This window comes from Sorex fumeus, unplaced genomic scaffold, assembly GCF_029834395.1.
Source record: "Sorex fumeus unplaced genomic scaffold, SorFum_2.1 ptg000014l, whole genome shotgun sequence".
In the NCBI taxonomy this organism is placed as follows: Eukaryota; Metazoa; Chordata; class Mammalia; order Eulipotyphla; family Soricidae; genus Sorex; species Sorex fumeus.
The window spans coordinates 6970305-6993301 of record NW_026606071.1 but is presented as its reverse complement, the minus strand read 5'-3'; the positions used below and the strand labels follow the sequence as shown (position 1 = coordinate 6993301).

The 22997-nt window shown below is 38.3% G+C and overlaps 1 protein-coding gene across 2 annotated transcripts in view; it reads right to left on the bottom strand.

Annotated features, from left to right (window-relative positions):
* The window catches only part of PMS1 (PMS1 homolog 1, mismatch repair system component), an 80512-nt gene that overhangs the window by 25194 nt on the left and 32321 nt on the right, over positions 1-22997 (bottom strand). For both annotated transcript variants that reach the window (XM_056111610.1, XM_056111611.1), the window contains exons 6-9: positions 9107-9223; positions 5608-5730; positions 4772-4915; positions 3711-4588 (exon numbers count right to left, since the gene is read on the bottom strand). In XM_056111610.1, coding sequence (XP_055967585.1) covers positions 3711-4588; positions 4772-4915; positions 5608-5730; positions 9107-9223 — 1262 coding nt within the window. The remainder of the gene's footprint in view (positions 1-3710; positions 4589-4771; positions 4916-5607; positions 5731-9106; positions 9224-22997) is intronic.

Genomic DNA, 22997 nt, shown 5'->3' with positions numbered 1-22997 from the left:
AAGGCCTTTAAGTAACTCTGGTTCCATCTCAGCAATACATATGGTCGCCCAATCACCACCAGGAGTGAGCCCTGAGCATCTACAGGGGAAACCCAACCCTCTCACGTCATCACATTCTAGAATTACAATTAGTTTAACTGTATTTTCTTCACTAGACTGTACCATATATGAGTTAAGTAGGTTTCATTTATTACTTCAGTGAAGTATTAGAATGCTTTTAGAAGACTTTGTACAAAGAAAGCCCTTAATAGCATTTTCTGGGGCCTGAGAGTACAGCAGATAAGGTGCTTTGCTTGCCTTGCATGCAGTTGACCCAGTTTCAATCCCAAGCACCCTATGTGGTCCACAGGAGCCCTATTAGAAGTGACCTGGGAGCATAGAAAGAGGAATAAGTTCTGAGCAACAATGAATGTAGCCCAAAAGCCAAAGAGAAGGATCTCTTGACCAAAGGAAAAAAATGGAAGAAGGGAGATGGAAGGAAACAAAGATGGCAAGAAGGCAGAAAATCTGGAGAAGTGATGAAAGGAAAAAGAAAGGAGTGAAAAAAAAATGGGGTAAGTTTACTCTCATTGTTCCTAACACTCCTTATTAGTTTAGTAAAATGGAAAGAATCAAAAGATAAGGACTAGAATTGGTAGTGTAGGAGGTAGTGATATTATTCTCACTGTATCTTCTCACTAACAACTTATAGAGCCAATCATAGTTAAAAAAATTCCTGACTCTTGCAGACTTTTAATAACCCTTGTGATTACAGGATACCTGTATCTCCTTCATAGGTTCCTATTTCTCATTCCCAAATTAATTTTGTTTTCAGTGTTAAAAGGATTTGGGCCATACTTAGAGGCACTCAGGTCTTACTCCTGACTCTGTATTCAGGGAACAGTCCTGGCATTGCTCAGGGAACCACATGCGGTACTGGGGATTGAAACAGGGTTGACTGTATACAAATTAAGTGTCTCAACTACTGTACTAATTCCTGGTCCCCTTCAAATTAAATTTAATCTTGACTTAACATATAAAAAACAATGTCCTCCTAATCAGTGGCTGAATAAATAGCAGTACTCCTACATTAAAAACAAATCACTGTCACTGTCCTCCCATTGTTCATCGATTTACTCGAGCGGGCCCAGTAACGTCTCCATTGTGATACTTGTTACTGTGTTTGGAATATCAAATATGTCACGGGTAGCTTGCCAGGCTTTGCCGTGCAGGCGAGATACTCTCAGTAGCTTGCCAGGTTCTCCGAGAGGGGTGGAGGAATCAAACCTGGTCGGCTGTGTGCAAGACAAACGCCCTACCTACTGTACTATCGCTCCAGCCCCAAGGCAAGTCAAAAATACATAAATAAATAAAATTCGATAAGCATCACAATCATTTACTATGTATTAGTCATGTGTTGTAAACTCACTGTCTTATTAAATCTTCACAACCAGGGAGACTTTCCATACATTTTTAGAAAAGTGTTGGTTAAAAGTGGAACTAGTACTGGAACCCAGGTATACCTCCAGCAGTCTGCTCTCAACCAATAATGCTTCTTCTGTATACCTTCTGATTACAAGATGCAGAATACTATGGACAAACAAAATTTTAAGTGAGGCTACTAGCCTTGTGTTTTCTGAGTAGTGCTCAGGGTTTATTCCTGTAACTGTGGCTCAGAGATCACCCCTGGAAGGCTTGGGGGACCATATTGAGGTACTGGGGATTGAACCCTGGTCAGCTATGTGCGAAGCAAGCACCCTACCTGGTGTACTAGAGGTCTGGCCATAATCCTTAAACCCCAACTTCTTGACCAAAAAGGGAAAAACATTGCCCACATTCCCTAAAAGGTAAGCACAATAATCCATGCAGTTGTAAGGCTGCAAAGGAATAGCTACTCAAGGCTATTCTTTTTCAATAGTTCCAGGAAAACTAGAAACTTCTGTACTGTTATTTCTTCTATTCTCAGACCACTTCAATTCATCAACTCTGAATCAATGCAATTCACCTTTTGTGCACCTGGATTGAAAGTTAAATATACTCCTCTTTAAACTACATATTTTTGTCACTTAGGTAAAATAAATAAAACACAATGGGTAAACCTGAATCTGCATTTTTTCAAACAGACTGAAAAAAATATGAAATTTATGAAATTGGAACTATGAATAATGACTGTCTGCTACGAAGGAATTAATGTTTTAAAAGTTCTGCAATGTCTTTCTCTTCAACTTTTACTGATCTACACTAAAATAATAAAACATGATATTAATCAAGGATTTGCTTTAGAACCATGTTGGTGAAAGGTCCAGAAGAGTGAGTGCAGGTCTGGAAGAAGCCATAATGACGATGAGGTGCCGTGGGTGAAGGTGAAAATAGGAAATAAGCTTACTGTCATGTTTTATCTCGTTCAGTATATACTGGGGGGAGGGGGGAACAAAGTAACAACAATGGTCACTCTCCCCCCCAAAAAGTGGAGAATTTGTGGAAGTTTCTTTCTGAAGCTATTAACAGAGTTGTTGTTTAATATCAGGGGTGACAGGTACTGAACATAAGGGTTCACATATGCAGGACAAGTGCTCTACTATGATCAAGAGTCCTAGCCTCAACAGAGGTTTTTATTACTTTTAACCAATAAAATCTCTTTAAGATTGAGTAAACTAAAAAATAGATAAAAAGAAGAAAACTCAGTATAGAAACCAATTAAAAACTCTGGATTGATTAAACATTTTTTCCCCCCAGATATCTGGCATAATATTGATACCTTATTAACAATACGTGATTTAGAAGCACAATTTCTTGTCTATTTTGTAGTGGTCTAGGTCACATCAAACAGTGTGCTTTTTGTAATAAGTCTCCAAGTCAATTAGGAACAGCTATCACATTATTTTATGGTGTTTATTCAAATGATCTCATCCAAAGAAGGCAAGCTATAGTTATTTTATTCAGAGATCAAGCTACCTATTTACCAAAATAGCCCACGATTACTATTTTCCAGTAAGTAAATAATATGAGAAGACATTCTTGAGTTATACTGAATTAGCACCACTAAATTGAATTACACAACCATATTACAACTTTTGGGACCGAAAAGATACTAGAGCGGGTAATACACTTGCTTTGTACGTGGCTGACTGGGGTTCAATTCCCAGCCTCCCATATTGTCCCCTCAGCCTACAAGTACTGATTCTGAGTGCAGAGACACTAGTAACCTCTGAGCATTGCCAGGTCCCCCAAACAAACAAAAAACCCAAAACCAAGGTAAAACCCCAAAACCAATATTATATCACAACTTTCTATAATGTTACATGTTTTGCAAAACAAATATAAAAGGAAATAGTCAAGATATTCCTTAAAAACAGGAACATAATTGTTCTAATGATAAGTTTAAAGAAAAAAACTTTCTGTCATGTGATATTTAACAGAGACTAAAAGGAAAAAAAAAACGGCAGTTTTAAATTAAGATGAATGGAAAACCTTTAACAATAAATTTAATAAATCAGAAAGCAGTGAAGGTCTGTACCAAAACAAAAAGCAAACCAAAAAACCTCTCTAGAAACTTCTAAAATTAGGGGGGGAAAAAGTGACGCCAGAAAATGCACTCTAGCCAAGCCAAAAGGCATTTTCCAGTTCGCTTTTCCATAAATAAATTAGAAAAAAAAAAATCTGTAACCCAGTGAGTCATATAGAATGGAAATATCCTAGCATCAGGTCACATGCAAGCTCTGGAAACTTACTTCAGTTTTTCCCCTTCACTCAATGTCTTCCACAGTTCTTCAATCTGTATTGTTGCCTCTTCCAAACTCATCTTAGGGTTTTCTACAAGAAACTGAGCACGATGATCTTGAACAAAAAGGGCACTTGCTGACAGAGGCTTCTTGATTATTCGATTGCTAATTAAGTCATACGCTGTAAGCTGTCCAGATTTGTTATCAACCACATTTGATTTTTTAAAACAGGACCCTTCACTGACATTCAGTTGCTCTGGGCTTACATGATGACTATTATTACTATTTATTTCACACGCTGGATTTTCTTGATGTACTAACACTTTCACAGGCTCAATATTTTCTCCCATTGCGTTTTTAAGTGCATGTCCCTTGCTCCAGTCATCTGCACAGATTTCTAAAGACTTCTCAGGAAGTACTTCTTCCTCATTTCCCCCTCTCTTGTCTATTGCATGTTTTTCGCTATTTTCTGATTGGGCCTGTGGAAGACAAGTTTCTTTATTGCTCTGCACATCATCACAGAATAAATTATCTGTTGAGGTTTCTTGAAATACATTTCTAGCATTCTTATCGGTGCTAGAATCTTCACAACTAAGATGATCATCGTAATGGTCACCGCTACGTATCTGATGATTTAAACAATCAGTGCTTTGTCCAGACTTGTAATTGTGCACATCATTTGGGAAAGGAATAGCTGAAGGATCAACATTTGGATAATTATTTCCAGATGATTCTATCTTATTTACAAGCACATCTGCTTCTGTGGTTTTACTAATGATCATGTCAGCTGAGGAAACATCTGTTTTATTAGTTTCATAAGAATTTGTACCAGGTAGTGATCCATAACAAGTCGTCATCAGATTTTCAAGAGCAATTAAAAGAGATTCCTAAAAATACAAATTAACAAATGTTAGGGGAAATCAAGAAAATGTTAAGAAAACAAGATTCCAAAACTAACAATCCAAAAACCATATATAAACAAGCAAATCTCTCTTTTCACATGAAGATAGTTAATACTGTACAAATTTATAAAGAGCATAAATACACAAAGATTATCAGAAAAGGATTACCTTGTTCTGTAATAATACTTGACTTTTATCTGGTGTTAAGTTTACATCCACATCAGCGATAGGTACATCAATTTTCAAAAAGAAAATAGGATAAGAACGAGTAGATTCCTTTAAGCACTTTAGGTGGTAATAATGTCGGATTAACTAAAGTATACATCATAAAAGAAAGACAAAATTACCATGAAAGTAAAATTAACATTGTTACACTTAAAATCCACCAAAATGGACATAGAAACTGAGACTCTATAACTAATTTAGAAAAAGCAGTATCTAAAAGTGTACTCATGGGTTGGAGAGAAAGAACAACAGGTAGGGAGTTTGCCTTGCACGCAGCCAACCCAGCAAGCAGTACCCCCAAACTCCACCAGTAGAAATCCCTGAGCAGAGACAGACATAATTTCTGAGCATACCAGATGTGACCTCCCCCTGCAATAAAAGTAATACTCATCTAGAGGCCTCAAACTTATGAAGCATAAGTATTCATTAGGAAGCATGGCTTTCATATTCAAAGGTTAAGGTGTCATACAAGTTTTGAAAGCCAAGCTTTCAAATCCAAACTCAGTTACTTCTTGGCTATGTGATCTAAAAAAGTGAAACATATCAGTTTCATCACTATAAATAAGGATAAGAATTCATCAGAGATGCTGTGAAGAGTCATGGAAGACATTTTATGTGAGATATCTAGCATAACACTATTATTATATCACATATTCCCTCATTATTACAGTACATTCTTGAAAGTGGTTTCTTAACAAGAGAAAAAATATTTCCTTAACAAGAAGAGAGAATTATTTTTACTTCTGATGCAAGTGATACTTTTTCCTAAAATAAATTACCTTTAATATATCCTTTTGGTGTATTGGCCGATTATTTACAAAGATAAAACTTCTTTCTGGGGTTGATAAATTAGTAAAAGAATGATCTGCATCAAGTTTTGGAAGAAATCCACTTAGGTAAATCTGTAATTACAATTATTACACAATTAATACGTCAGGTTATCAAAAAATACTAGTTTCATAGGTCTGACTACAAATAATATAAAGTAAAGTTGTGTTAAAATAGGGGCCATGGGGCTGGAGAGATAGCACAGCAGGTAGGGCGTTTGCCTTGCACGTGGTCGACCTGGGTTCGATTCTCAGCATCCCATATGGTCCCCCAAGCACCGCCAGGAGTAACTGCTGAGTGCAGAACCAGGAGTAACCCCTGTGCATCGCTGGGTGTGACCCAAAAAGCAAAAATAAATAAATAAATAAATATAAAATAGGGGCCAGAGAGAAAAGACAGAAATTAGAAGTATGCCTTGCATGTAGAGGACCCTGGTTTTATCCCTGACATCACATGTCTTCACCCTAGCTTCTGTGGGGTGGCTCTGGAGGCCCTCAAACATTGCCAGGACAGCCTGGCAGTGCTGGCAAGGAAAAGCTCCATCCATGTCCTTAGATCCTAGCGCTCAACATACACCCACATGGCCAGGAATCTCTCCAGGAAAGGCCTATAAGCTCTCCCCCACCATTTTTTTAATGAAGCAAGAAAGTTTTTTATTAAAACTTATTAAGAAATATGTGAGGGGAGAGACAGGGAGAAGTACATGTTGAGAGAGAACACAGGCTTTTCCAGATGGAAACAGGCAAGCAAAGAAACAGAGAGACAAGCAGGAGAGAGACGTGTTCAAGGGAGAGCACGTTTTGAAAAGCAAGCCTCCCCCATTTTTTTTTTTAAGTATAAAGATTAACAAATGGGTTTTTAACTTAAGGTTTAAAAAAAAATCACATATTTCCTGATAATGTTTTGAACATTAAAATACATGTATTAGGTTGGGAGTTTCTACTTCTCTCTTTTGCAATTCTGTTTTAAGGAGGGGAAAAAATCAAAATACATAAAAACTTTAGAATGAGTCTAAGTGTTTTATAGTTGTAGGCTATCCATCATGAACACTGTTCTGTATAGGATCTCTCTCTTCTGACTTTTTAAATTTTCCTACTTCATTTTCTTTCCTTTAATAAGGTGGCTGTTTCTAACTTTATTCTAAGTATGTTATAAAGTCAATCTGAGTTTTCTTTTTTGAGTTAAAAAGAAAAACCAAAACACAGTCTTTTGTTCTGACACTAATTATACTTCTTAACTTTATGTTGAATTTTTTTTTCTAGAAACTAGTTCCAACCTTTCTTTACCTTTACAAAAGCTTGAAGACAGAAAACACAATACTAAAAAAAAAAAAAAAAAAAGAGAGAGATTAATTAAGGAGGGGAGGGAAAAGGCCAGAAAACACACCTACTTAAATTTAAAAATAATATAGAAAATTCTTAAGAATATAAAGCCAGAGTGACATGATTTAGAACCGCTCCACTACCACATGTATGATCTTAACCTATTATCTGAAATCACTGAAACCAGATGTGTTATTAACCTGCAAAGAAATACAAATAGCAAAATTTTAGCTTAGGCTTAGAAAAGCAAGAGAGCCAGCATGGACTATTTTTAGTTAGGCAGAAACCATTAGCCTCCTTCCCCACACCGCCTGTAGGCTGCGACCTATGTCTATGGCTATTCCTGACCTTGGGAATAAGTGTTTCAGGAGACATGTTACCAATTTTAGAACACTAAGTGCATTATTGTCACAGTGCCAGATTGTGCCAATTAAAAAAAAATAAATTAATAAAGCTAAAAAAACCATTACAAAATGATACTACTTAATTAGCTGTAAAACTTCACAGCATTTATAAATGGCCGTATAAGTTACCAGGTAATATGAGACACTTCTTAATAAGAAGTACCTGCTGAGCCATCAGGGAAAGCCTGCTTGGTCTCTGAAAAACTACTAGGCTTGGGAATTTTTTCAAAACACGCTGAAAAATGTAGCATTTATTTTAGATAAAATAAAATAAAATAGATAAAATAAGATAAAATTTCTAGCAGTTGAAATTGTGTAGGTCTTTTTCTTTCACACCATTTTGGTTGGCCATTGAGTAAGCGTCTAGGACAATCATACAATTTATATGTAACATAGAAAAAAAATCAAATAGCAAAGTCTTATCAAATGTTATATTTATGTAAGGTTGCTTGTATATAATTTTCAATTCTTCAAATTTTTGCTTGATGCCACTATATGAAGAAATAAAAAGGAGATTCCATTTAACTGGTTCAATAAGAATATTTTCATTTACGCGTCAACAAAGGCACAATACTGAATCCTAAGAGGAATGAAGATTATTTATAGTAAGATCAATATATAATCTACATTAATTTTCAGTATTTAAACTCAAATGAAAGACGGAAAACGTTTAAAATGATTATGTAAGGAAGGTTAATGAGCTTGATAAAATAAGGCTTTCAACATGAGTGAAAGAGAAAAAAACGAGAGATATTATCTCATCTAGTACTAGAGGAACTCGAGATACTAATTGAATCCGATTAACAAAAGGAAGTCAGAGTGTATATTTAATGCATCAAACAAAAACAAAACTAAGAAAACTCAAATCTTCTTCCACAGTGGAAAGTAAACAGATGATACCCTAACTTTATTAAAAACACAAAGATCAAAACTTTATTAAAAACACAAAGATCAAAGAGTAGTTGTAGAGAAAGACATTTAACAGAAACTCTATGTATGTCTTCTTTTCTTGGGAGCTTGAGGTTGGGCCCAAGTGGTGCTGTTAGAAATTTGGTCAAGTGATTCAGAGCAATCACTGAGGATGTTGTACTTGGGGTCTCAGGGGGCACACCTGATAGTGCTCCAGGGTCTCCAGGACTGTGGAGGTCAGGGAGCCATGTGGTACCCAGGATTGTGGAGGTCAGGGAGCCATGTGGCACCCAGGATTGAACCATGGTCAGACGCATGCAAAGCATACACCATAATCCTGTACTATCAGCCCCTTTATTTTCGTGTCATTTGGGGGCCTCATAGCAGTGCTAAAGAGACCGAGTAGGCCAAATGGTTTTATCCGAGGACCCAAGGATGCAGCGCTCCTCCAGCCCCACAGTGCTGGTGACACCAAAGCCACATCCAATGCTGCTAGAGGCCTACAGGGTTACTACAACCAGCAGTGATAGGAGGACATTCAGTGCTGGGGATGGAATCCAGCCCTAATTTCTGTGCCATTTCCTTGGTCCTTTTCCTAGACTTACACACAGCTGACCTGAACCTGGGTTCAATCACTGGAAAAATATACAGTCCCCTGAGAACATCCAGGAGTGACCCCTGAGCCCTGCTGGACGTGGCCTGAGAACAAATAAACTAACCAATCAAAAAGCTGTCACTCCAACCTCCCCAAAGTGAAGCATTTTAACAACTTGAATAATAAATGAGAATGACTAAAGAGTAATTTTGCCACATACCTGAGATTCTTCAGAATGGTACTCAAAGGATTCCATATGTTCCATAGTAGCAATTCCCAGAACAGACGTCAGAGCCATCTTATGATTTGATACTCTAGTCTTATGCCAAACAACTGCCTAGGGTCAGAATGACACAGACAGCATTTAATTAAATTTAATTAATTTATTAATTTTATAATAAATTAATTTATGTAATTTTTTGATAAGCAATTGGTAAGTTTTATTTTAAATATCTTTATTTGATCTAAAAATAAATTTGAATTATTTACCCTGGATTTGATTGGTCAATTTTTTTATTAGTGAGACACCATGAGGTACAGTTGTAGACTTACAAATTTTTGTGCTTGGGTTTCAATTATACAATGATCAAATACCCATCCCTCCACCAGTGCCCATTTCCCACCACCACGGAGCCCAGTATCCCTCCCACCCCCCACCCCCCCATCCCAACCTGCCTCTGTGGCAGGGCATTCCCTTTTTTAACACTTAAATTCACTAAGCTTAAACATATACCTACTATATTTCTATATTTGGTATTAATCCCCAGCTTATATTTTCAGTATCATTTAGGAAAGATATATGGGATCAAATTCTAAATGAACTCTGGTTCTTAATTTTCGTAGCTGTATATGCTGTAAAACAAAACTTATTTTCTTTAACCTCATTTTTCTTGCCTCTACAAGATAATGAAGAGCTATCTTCTATAGCTATTGGAATATAAAATATATAATGCAGATAAACACAAGGGAAAGTGCTATGCATAAGCTGTTTTATTAAACATTCTCTTCTAATTCTAAAGAAAACATATTAGTATATTCAAATTACATACTTATTCAAAGAAATAAATAAACATTTTATTGAATGCAGCCATGTTGCAAGAATTCTATAGTCAAAGTGATAAAAAATTTTTGGATACTGTATGATTTTAAGATAACCTTGATGGGACCAGAGAGATGTTACAGTGGGGAAGGCATTGCCTTTCAAGCAGCTTATCTGCGTTTCATTCCTGGCACCACAGATCGTGTATTTACTAAAGGGCAGTGGTGCTCTCTCTCTCTTGCCGTCCGTGTTTGGTGGTCTCCGCTTCCACCACCCCGGGGAGGCCGATGGCGAAGGGCAGGTGAAGGAAGGAACGAGAGCCAGGTTGGTCGGTATCGACTGCAGTTTATTCCAATCTCCTCTCCATTCTCCTCTGATTCTCCTGTTTCTCTTGCTCAGGATCCCCCAGACCGCTCTTAAAGCCTAGTTTATATAGAAATCAGGTAGGGTGGGGATACAAAGGTGGGGCTGAACATTAACAAATCAACAAAGAGAGGGAAGGCCACTCCTCCAGGAGATTAACTCAAGGACAAAATCTCAACTAAGGAGATTACTCCAGATTTCTAGGAGATCTGCTCAAGGGCGGGATTCCATCCAGGGTGTGCTGCTTTCTTCTTTCCTCAGCTAGAAATCCACTTAAATAGTTGTTGTAAATTTACTTCTAATATTTCTAGCAATGTCATTTTGTATGAGCACAGTCAGAGATATATCAAGCTGGTTAGATATATAAAGTCTGGTTCTTCCTGAGGACATCTCACCATATATTCCAGACCACAGTCCTCAGGTCAGGTTAGTCTTCCCAACCCCAGGAGGGTCCTTATTCAGTTACCTCTTTTGGGTCATGATAATTTGTCCATGACCATGCTCTTGATTTATAGCCGAGTATTGTGGCACTTTGGCCTGACCCATTTCGATGCCAGGGTAGCTCACAGCTTGCCCTGGGTCCATTCAGTCCCTTGTCGGGACCCTGCTTTTGGGGTGCTAAGAACTAAGGGAAACCGAGGCTTAAGTTGAGAAAGCAGATGTTCAGGAGTGAATATTATTGGGAGTCAATTAACTCCCAAGTTACAAAAGCATAATATTAACTATCTTCCTGTGTCCATACAAAAAGGACATTGCTTTAAACTATGCAAAAGACATAAGAGAAGGAGAAAGGCAATACATGAATACAAGTTAAGTATCCTTAGGAGAATCTGACCTTACCAGTTAACAGAATCTGATTAGGGGGAAAAGATGACTAACTGGTTGGGGAGGAGAGCACAAAGAAGAGCTTACAGATAAACAAAGGAATAAGAGTGACTTGGGAGCACTGTGATGGGTGTAACCCGATAAAACAAAGCTCCCTGTGGCAAGGTAGAAAGGACAAACCAATGTTATCCTACAACAGATGGCTCCTCAAGTCCCACCAGGAGAAAGCCCTGAGAACTGCTGGGTGTTGTCCAAAAAACAAACAAATAATAAAAGAACCCTTATAACTATCTTTTATAAATAAACTTTGAGGGGGAAAGCCAACTAAATCAAACAATGTCAAATAATGAGCTTGGCTTTTTTTTTTAATTAATTTTTTTGGCCTAGCCAGCAATGCTCAAGGTTACTCCTAGCACTAAGAAATTACTCTCGGCAGTGACCAAGCACCATAGGGCATGCTGGGAATTGAACCCAGGTCAGGAACACGTAAGACAAGCACATTACCCTTTACCTGCTGTATTATTTCTCCAGCCCACATTTATTATTCTTTAAAAGTGTCCAGTAGAGTTGAGAAAATTAGGGTCCAGAGAAACAGGACCAAATCTGGCCTCTGGGGCCTGAAGAAATAGCACAGTGGCTTAGAACACCTGCCTTTCAAGCATAACATGTTGAGTTCAACCCTTACGCTGCCCCCTGTGCTGAGTGTAACCCTGAAAGCTTTGCTGTTTGGACCTATGGATCTACTCTTCTCCCCTCACCTCTTCCTCCCTCATTCTCTCCCCCCCGCCCACTTAGAGACTACGCCCAGAAATCATACATGGGAGGCACACACTCTCACTACACTACATCAAAAGACCGACATTTTGTTTTCTTATATAAAATATGCTTAGTAATCCTAGCAATTTTTCATGCCTTCATATGTTTATGGTCATATTTAAGAGTCCACTGTAAACAGCAGAATGCTTATTTGAGTTTGCATTCGAGTGAGTCCTTAGGCAATGCCAAAGCTAGAGATAACCACGGACGAAAGCTGCTGTTAACACTGAGCAGCTAGGAGACAGAATTGTGAAGGGCTCACTTGAAGAAACGGGTTCTAGAAAAAGCTGTGAAAACAAGAGAACTACTAGATGTGAAAAAATGTTCTTTTAAGGAAATACTGCTCGTAGTTCTGGACAAATATTTCACACCAGGCAATCAGATCAAGGGGGCTAAATTAGGAGCATTTTCTAAACTAGTTATTTTGGGGATAGCAACAGATGATACGCTGGTCTGCCAACAAGCTGAAATCTTTACTATAAGCTAGGCAATTAAAAGCTACTTGCAAAACAAGAACCTATATCAAAGAACTGAACAATAAAGTGTAACTAAAAATTAAGTACATAGAAGAAACAAAAAATTTAAATATTACATTTTATAAAGCAAGCTTGCCTCCCCAATTATTTTCCAAAATAAAGATTTTCTTTTTACTTTCTTAAGTTTTTCTCATAGTACACCCTAGGCGAAAGTGTGCTAAAAATACATACCCCATATGTTTTCTATCTAGGTCACACAAAGTTGGAGCATCTCAGATGTGCCAAGTAAGAATCTGACTCTTGTCAGTATGATGACAGTGCAAAAACACCTCAATCAAAAATATATTATTACACCCACATCACGTAATTGATTGAAGTCAGCCAAATATATCTTGTCACACTGTTCCTCCTTCATTTACACTATTTGAGGATGTGAAGTGAGAAGAGAAACACTCTGAATTTAATTAGCAAATCTCAATCGCAAAAGCAACTTGTGATAATGAAAAAATTGAAGTTGCACAAACGTGTTGCACAATTAAACTAAAAAATCAGGTGATGCTAATAAGTTTCTGTTCAAAACAGTCACTTAATCACTTAATCACTTAACTTCCCATTAGTCGTCGATTTGCTCGAGCAGGCACCAGTAACGTCTCCATTTGTCCCTATCACGTGCTAGTGTAGCCCAATGGCATCTGTTCTCTCTGGGAACATGAAGAGCCTCAAAAATAATCATCCTGTTTACGTAGGGCCCAGGTCTCTGAGGCATATGTTAATGCAGGAAGAACAGTGGAATCAAAGAGATGTGCCCGGTGCCGGAGGTTCTTCGTCCTCTTAGTTATTTCTTCGACGCTCTTGAAGGCGTTCCAAGCCGCTCTCTTCCTCCTGCACAGCTCGGGTGCCAGGTCATTTGTCATGTTGACTTCTTGACCTAGGTACACATAGCTGTTGCATTCGGAGATGGTCGTTCCGTTGAGAGTGAATGGGGTGTCAGGAACGAGGCTGTTTCTCATAAACATTGTCTTCGTAAGATTCAGCTGTAGTCCTACCTTTCCACACTCACGGTCAAAGTCGGCCAGCATTTGTGCCGCTTGGCTGATGTTTGGTGTTATTAAACAATGTCATCAGCAAAGCGGAGGTGGTGTAGTTGCTGACCATCTATCTTCACTCCCATTCCTTCCCATTCCAGTCGTTGCATGATGTTCTCGAGGGTGGCACTGAAGAGTTTCGGTAAAATGGTATCACCCTGCCGAACCCCTCTCTTGACATCAATGATTACTTCTTTGTAGAATGGTGAGATCCTGGTAGTGAATCCGCAATACAGCTCACGGAGGATCTTGATGTATTGGGCTTGAATGCCCTGATTGGCTAGGGCTTCAATGACCGCTTCCGTCTCAACAGAATCAAAGGCCTTCTTTAAATCAATGAACGTTAAACAGAGCGGCATCTTGAACTCCCGAGAAACCTCAATGAGCTTGGTTATTGTGTGGATATGGTCGATGGTGCTGAATCCTTTGCGGAACCCGACTTGCTTGCATGGTTGTCCTTCATCTAGTGTTCTGCCAATCCTATTTAGGATGACTCGAGTGAACAACTTGTAGATGACAGACAATAGGCAGATCGGGCGATAGTTGCCAATGTCATGGATGTCTCCCTTCTTGAACAGTAGTACGGTCCTGCTGGTTTTCCATTGGGACAGACCCTTGCATTCAGACAGGTAGCATGTGAAGAGTCGAGCCAGTGTATTGATGAGTACTGACGGCAGGTTCTTCAGGTGTTCAGGTCTGACCTTGTCTGGGCCGGGTGCTGTTTGTTTCTTTACTGACGAAATGGCATGTCGGATTTCGGAAGGGAGAACGTTGGGAACGACATATCCATCCTGTGGAATTTGGTATGTCGGCAAGTGGACATGGCTATCAAAGAGATTTGAGTAGAAGTCATGGATAGTCTTCTCCATTGCCGTTCTGGAGGATGTGATGGATCCATCAGGACGTCGGAGGGCAGTCATCTTGGTCTTGTAGTTGGCGAAGGACAGGCGGGCGTTACGAATACTTTTCCCGGCTTCTGCCGCATCTACCAGCACTTCTGCTCTTATCTCTTTGAGGTCTTCCTTGATCGCATCTCTGCCCTGCTTTGCGAGCTCAGACATTAGCTTGCGGTTGCCTGAGGCATGAGCCAAACCACGCTGGCGAATAAGCTCAAGAGTTTTCAAAGACAGGCGGTTTTTTGTGGCTATCTCTCTTGGCGTTCCTTGCACATTCATGGAGGTGCTGTACCAGTCGATCGTATTCCTCATCAATGTTGTCAATAATGGCCTCTTCCCATGTTGCCACAATAGTGCCAAAGAGCTCCCAGTTGGTGGTCTTTCTGGAAGTTCTCTTTTTAAACTTTGCAGCCCTTTCTCCCTGCTGTGTGAAGTAGAAATTTGCACGAAGGAGACGGTGGGTCCAATCCCGTTCGGAATTTTGGGACAACAGCGACATTGGTCAGGCAAAACCGTCGATTGAATATAATGTGGTCTATTTTGTTGTGGAATCGTCCACCGGGAGACTCCCATGTCCAACGTTTAGATTCTGCCTTCTGGAACTGTGAGTTACCATGGATGGTCTTGGTCGACATGATGAACTCAAACAGTCTCTCACCCAGTTCGTTCCATTCTAGACCATGGGTCCCGATGTGAAGTTCTTCAGCTGATCTTCTCAGTCCTATCTTGGCATTAAAATCACCCACAATGATCTTGTAGAAGGTGTGGTCTTCTTTATAGAACTTCTCCAGCTCCATGTAGAACTTCTCGATTTCTCTTTCATCATAATGAGATGTTGGGGCGTAGACAATGAAGATAGAAACTGCAGGCAGAGAGCCACATCTATTCAAATGTAAACGTCCGATTCGGGTTGTTAGGCATTCGAATGAATCAATGCTCATGGCCAAGTTTGTGTTGACAAGGACACCAACGCCTCCGACACCTCTTTTATCGCATGTTCCGAGGAACAATCTTTTCCAGTGTCGAAAACGGCATGGTGAGATTCGTGCCTTCTTGTCTCAGTCAGACCAATGATGTCGTACTTGATCATTCGCGCTTGTACCATCAGGTCCTCAATGGATGCATCTGATGCTAGTGTACGTGCATTGAAAGTACAGACGATCATTTTTGTCTTCCTTCATTGTGGCAGCCTAGTTCGGCCTTGAGATTTTATCGGCCTCTCCTTTCTCATCCTTCTCAGTGCTGCCATGTCAGTGAAGCCTTCAGGGTCAGGTGAATGAGACCAGTTGTAGTTACTGGTTTTGGCATATCGAATACCTCCACTACCCAGCTGCCACCACACTCCAGGACACTTTCCGGACCCGCGTGGCAGCTCCAGCCGAGAGTCATGCACGACTGAGAGACCCACAGAACAAGATAAGCGGAACTCTCTGAGACCTTGGACTCCAGGCTCGGCGGACCAAGGGACAGAGATCCTCTGCTTGCTTCCACCAACCACAGGTGACAAAGGGATTCTAATCAGGAGCCTCACCCTACCCTGCCCTGTCTGCTTCCACCAACCACCCAGGGATCGGATTGCACACAGAAGACCACCCTACCCCTACCGGGACCAGATGAATACCCACTGGCAGACACTACCGACACTACCTCCATTACCCTGCCGCCACCACACTTCAGGATGCTTTCCGGACCCGCGTGGCAGCTCCGGCCGAGACTTCAAAACGGTCACGTTTTCTAAAATATAAAGCTAAAAGGCTACAGGATACATATTGGCCTAAGCTACAACCAAACAGGTGAGCTAAAAAGTTAACATAGGACTTTTTTTTTTCTATCCCACATCTGAATTTTTTAAATATTTTTCTTTTTTTGGTTTTTGGGACATACCTGGCAATGCTTAGGGCTTACTCCTAGCTCTGTACTCAGAGATCACTCCTGGCAAGGCTCAGGGGGACTATATGGGATGCTGGGGATCAAACCTGGTGAAGTGCAAGGCAAGTACCCTACCCTCTGTATTATCTCTCCAACTAACATAATTCCCCCCTCCCACACCCAGTATGACCAAAAATTTTCTTTAAAAAATTTTTAATTATCTTCAATATCATACAAGTGAATGAAATTTGATCTATATTGCTGCTACTTAATTCATGACATTTACAGTGACTGGTTCAGAAAAAAGCAGACAAAAATACAATATAAGGAAACATAATTTTCTATACACTTGTAACAAGACATTAATTGCAGAAGCTTATCCTCAATGCATTGCTAAAGTGATTCAAATTCAGTATAAAATTAGACAAAATTCTTTCAGAATATCAATATTAGAACAGTTATTATAAGCATTCAGAATCAAATATTCTTGCTACGAAGTCACAGACTTCCAAAAAAAAAAAAAGATTCCACAGTGGTAGAAAGTCTTGTGCATTTCCATGACAAAGTTAATATTAACTCTGTATACCAAACTATAAACATGATAGAACATGTTACTTAAATATCAATTTTAAATTTTTAAAAAGAAAGTGATAGAAACAACAACATTATTATTTTTTTAAATAAACACAAAACGGTTAGGGCAGATGTGTCTCAAGTGATTAAGCATGTCACTGACTTGTTTGAGGACTTGAGTTCAATCCCAGACTCCCCACACCCCTGCCATCACGCACTGTGGAATTCAGAACTGGTGGGTAGTTATACAGTACCACCATGCCCATTCTGAAACAATTACAATAATACAGAAAAATATAGGAGTCAGAGAAGTAATACAGAAGGTACACCACTTGCCTTACACATGACAGTTCGATTTCTAGTACCACATATGATCCTTTGAATCCCACCAGGAGTGAGCCAGGAAAAAGCCTTAACAACACACACACACACACACATACACACACACACACATACACACACACACAGTGATTCTATGTTCTTTATAGCACTGTTTATAATAGTCAAGATTTGGAAACAACCTAAATACTGACATATGAATGTGTTATACATGTAAGCATAAGAAAATGTGTTATACACAAATATAAACAAAACTATAATGAATTACTGGGTAAACAAAGAAACCAAAGAATTCATTAAAAAATGCCCAGACAGGGCTGGGAAGATAGTTCAAAAGGCTGTAGTAGAGACTCTGAAGGCATGAGGCCTCAAGTTCTACCCAGCATCTTAGGGTCCGAGGCAACCAGGTGCTAGACCTGTTAAGCCCCCACTATGCAGCTGAGCATGATCAGGAGTGGCCCTACCCTTCCCCCCAAACACTACACACAAATAAAAATGAAGTTAAGAACTACCAGAATAGTTATACTGAATTGAAAGAGTGAAAAAAATAGACCACTGTATAACACAGTACACCAAATTAATCAAAAAATGGAATAAAGGTTTGCTTGTAGACAAGATAAAACAAGAAAATATTCAACATTTTTGGACACTTAATTCCAATAGAACGAGAAACTTTAAAAAAAGGGGGGGGAGGCTAAAAGACAAATCAAGATAAACAGAATATAAAATGATTTTTTTATTGTTCATCTATTTAGGGGCTGGAGCGATAGCACAGTGGTAGGGCGTTTGCCTTGCACTCAGCCAACATGGCTGACCTGAGTTCAATTCCTCTGCCCCTCTTGGAGAGCCCGGCAAGCTACCGAGAGTATCTCACCCGCACAGCAGAGCCTGGCAAGCTCCCCGTGACGTATTCGATATGCCAAACACAGTAACAACAAAGTCTCCAATGGAGACGTTACTGGGCCCACTCAAGCAAATCGATGAACAACGGGAGGACAGTGACAGTGACAGCCATCTATTTAGATGTTCATATGCTCTTTGACCGTTTACTTCCTTGCATACACCATACGCTTTTTCAAAGTGTAGAAATCTGGAGAGTTCAAAACCACTTACTCATATCTCTCTATCTAGTAGGTGTGAGGACGTCATAATCATAGTCCCAAAATGATTACTGCTTAAAAAATTCAAAGACTTTACCTTCAGTTCACACTCTACTATGTCAATCTCTTAGTGAGCAATATACTCAAACTCTTGGGTCAAGAAAAGATAACATAAGAGGGGCAAGGACACCAATACTCTACTTTCCAAAAGACTTAGGTAGGACAAAAAGGTCAGTGGTCCTTCCCAAGTATAAGGACCTAGCAGTCCTTCTAACCCCTTACTGTTTTATGAACTACTTATGAATCATCTCAGAGCTTCTAAGTGTCAACAATGTGAAATTTCAATTTCGCAAAAAAGGACTGGTCAAGATAAATGTAAGCATCCTTAAAAAACGAATTGAAAAGAAGAACTGAAAGGGACCTCAGAGATGATCTTATCTGAAGCTCAAAAAACCAGATTTGTGCAGAACTCCTGGAATCATTTAATTAGACATCTATAATAGGGTACAGAAATGTATTAGAACAGTAAGCATATAAAATTTATTTTGTTAGAGGATGTGTGAAGGGAAAGTTATATGATGCTATTTGAACAGGCATAAATAAAATCAAATTAAATTTGTGGCTCATAAAAGACTCTGTCCCTGTCAAGTGTTCTCTATAATACCACATCCATAGTTGTCCTATATTTCTTGACTTCTCCGAATATAAGGATATCAGTGACTTAACTACCAGAAAAGAAATAGACTAGAACAATATTTATGAATAAAAATTAAAAAATAAAACATTAGGATCTAAAAGGTACTAGAGAATCAAAAGTCTCAATCTTAAAAGAAAAGGCTCATTTTAATTAGCATTATGACAAAGGTTTGAAAAAGTTAAGATTGTTCAAAACTGATGTTTTATGAATTTAAATATTTTTACTTTTTGCACTAATTTACTCTAAACCATGTGATAAGTAGACTACTCATTACATATAGAAACTACTATTAGGGAAATAAATACAATGCAGTTTTCCTCCCACAAAGAGGCTGTGTAAAGTTGGAGATGGAATGTAAACCATACAGTAGGTAAGGGACAACTGGGTTTGATACACGGCACTCTATGTGGCCCTGAAGGACTCCAGGAATAAGCCCTCAGCAACACCATATGGACAAAAAACAAAAACGAAAGCCACCCCAGAATGTAAGCAATTACCAACAAAACAAAAACAAATACGCAAAAACATGTTGGTACAAAGTTGAGAAATAATTAAATTTTACTGAGAAATAAAAGACTTAACAGACTTCTGCAATACTATAAATAAATCCCCAATTCAGAAAATAACTACACTAAATGCTGACTTACTTGTGTTTCCTCATTATTTTATGTGTGATTTTTCACTGACGTTAAAGAGTAAAATAATAAAATAAAAGAACCATTAAAAAATTTCAGCTATCATTAATTTCCAAATAGCAAAAAAGAATCCAAACAAACCAGTCAAGTCTGATAATTAGTTCTTTGTTAACCTAAAAATATATCTGGACTATTCTTTGAAGTACAACCACTCTCTGATTCTTAAAGAGTAGTAATGTGATTTTGAATATTTTTTGTTACATCAAAGATAAAAAAAATCTCACATCAGATATATCTGAGGGGTTTTCCATCTTGTTACTGAAAAAAAAAAATTACCCAAACTTTCAAGACTGGCACTGGAAAGTGTCTTCACACCCGAGCTGGAATACAGGAATAGAGTGACACTTTAACAACTGTCCAAGTTGGGCAGAAGACTCTTCCTGGTTCCCCTTATCACAGCTGGAAAAAGACTGTGATGTTCAAAAGTATAAATGAAAAAAATACAAAGAAGGAGCCAGAAAGACAGTATGGGGAGTAATGTGCTTAACTTGCATGAGGCCAACCCCAGTTTAATCCCTAAAACCTCAAGATTCCCAAGCACTGCCAGGAGCAAAAAGTACTGCTGAGTGTGGGCCAAATCCATCCAAAAGACACTAGAGAAATGAAATGAACAAATATAGTACCATGGATATATTTGTCATAAGTCACCATTTACTAATCTTCAGTTTGTAACCTAATCAATGTGTTTTCTTTTCTCTTTTTTTTTTTTTTTAGCATTGGAGTGTCTCTTTTATTTTTTATTTATTTTTTGCTTTTTGGGTCACACCCAGCGATGCACAGGAGTTACTCCTGGCTCTGCACTCAGAAGTTACTCCTGGCGGTGCTCAGGGGACCATATGGGATGCTGGGAATCGAACCGGGGTCCGCAGCGTGCAAGGCAAATGCCCTGCCCGCTGTGCTATCTCTCCAGCCTCATCAATGTGTTTTCTTTCTTAGTCACCTCATCCTTTTTACTCTTCAGTCACCAGCACAAAAGAATACCCTCCAACAGACACAGAAAACTATGAGAGGGGGTCACCACATGAACCACCAAATCCTCAGGGCAAATTTTCTAGGCTTCTGTTTCCAGTTTAGGTCCTGTCTTCCCTGAAACAGAGAATCCTGACTATTCAAAGTGTGATCATGTCATCATTCTTTCAGACCTCAAAGTTACATAAACAGATCCTAAAGGGAAAAAAATTGGGGGTTCACACTTAAAAACACACCATATGCAGTGTGAGGGATTGAATTCACGCCTACTACCTGCAAGGCAAGCGCCTTAACCCCTGTATTATCTCTCCAGCTCTCCCAAAGAGATTTTGTTAAATCTTAACACTTCTCATGAAGAAGGAAAGTCATGTCTTAAATTCTCTCTTTGTTTTTCAGCAGTTATAAGCTCTTTGATCAGAGCTCTTCAAGTCTGTGTTTTCCCTTTGAACATGTATTTCGCTTGCTTGTCTCTAAGTATCTATGGTTGCTTGCTTTTTTCCACTCCAGAGAAGCCTGTGTTCACTCTTGAATGTATACTTTTTCTCTTCTTTCTCCTCACATCTTTCTAAGCAAGTTTCATCCAAAAAAGCCGCTATGCTTCACTAAAACTAACAAACAAAAGTCTTCTTGATCAGACTAAACATGCAGGATTGTGTGTCCGAAGGCAGAAAGAGTCCACGGGCCACAATGCAAGATCTCCTCAGCACTACCAGAAAACAACCCCCAACCCCAGGCACTGAGCCACCATAGAGTATAGCCCTCAAACCAAACCCAAACTAGAAAACTACTACAACTACCATCCAATTTAGCTTTCACGATACAAGCCTAACTAAAGACAAAGACAAAATTAATCTTAAATAGTTTTTAAAATCACACATATTTTAAGAAAAGGAAAGTACCTACAAAATCCAATGACAATATAAAGTAGGCAAAATTTAGGCAAACTTTAAATTTAATCGTTTATTTGAAATCACTTATTTAATACTATATTCTAAATTAATGATTCACCAAATTATTCCTATACATATGAAACAGCTAAAAATACTAAATTGGCTTAAGGTTATCACCACATTTTCCAAAACTTCTAATTCTGGGAGATAATCACTTTATAAATATATATTGTTGAAAATTCAAAGGTATTTAGTCATTACAACTAACGCTGAAAACTGTGCAACTCTTAGAAGGAATATGTCTCAATAATTTCTCCAAGTAATATTTACTTTAGATAAACTCACCAAATTCATTTGTAATTTTCCTTTCGCTGTCTCATTATTCAGTATGCTTTCAAGGAACATGGTGATGAAAGAGGAAAAATACCTCTTTCTAACATAACCATACTGGCAAGAACATCAACATTATCAGTATTCAAAGAATGTCTTGGCAGGTTAAACCTTCATAAAAAGGAACACTATCTAATCCAAGATGTCAAAATAGCAATAGTACTTCCCACATTATGTGTGATATGATTGTTTCTTAATGCAAAAAAAAAATTTTAAAGATACCAATATTGTCAAGTTTCAATTTTAAGTAAGACAAAAAAATCTTCAAAAAAAAAAAAAAACCAGCCCTAGTGCTTAAAGAACTAAGAGTAAGAGCATAGTTAAAAGGACAAGGTTAAGACAAGACCAAAACAGTACTCAATGTTCAGAGAATTACAATCTGTTGATGTAATGTAGGAAAGACTAAAGCATATTTTAACATTTGAGGAACAAAGAAAAGCACCATGAGGAAATTTTACAAGTGAAAAAATATTTGTATTAAGAGAAAAAAAAAGTTGAAGACAAATTGATCTAATTCAGTTCATGACTTGTGTAGTAAATGCCAATACTAAATTTGATTATAAGTCCTAGTAATCTTACACTACTTTCATGGTATAATGCTCAGCATATGTGATAGGATTTTAATTGTATCTGAAATTACTGAAGGTCATCAAGGAACTTGTATCTGCTTAATGAAAGTTCAGATGCAGGGTCTTCCTAAAGTAGTACAATGCAGTATCTGACAAAGCACTAACTATTCTCAAATAAAATTAACTAACTGACGATCTCAAATTGGTCGGGAAAAACATAACATACCCAAAGCTCTGAGGACATGTGTGTGACTTTACTCATTTTCATTATAATAATCATGCTTTTCTTCTGCTTTTTCTTAATCAAAACTTTTCTCTTTAGTTATCTTCATTTTTATAAACATATAGAGTTCTTCATATTTTACCTTTTCCACTTCTTTACCCTTTCTGATCACTGTTTCTTCTGTCCTTGATCTTTTTTAAACGTGTGTGTATTCAACTTTTAATGACTAAATGTGCTGTGGATCAAGATGTCATAGGGTTATTTATATTAATAGGATGAGTCTTCATCCATCAACAT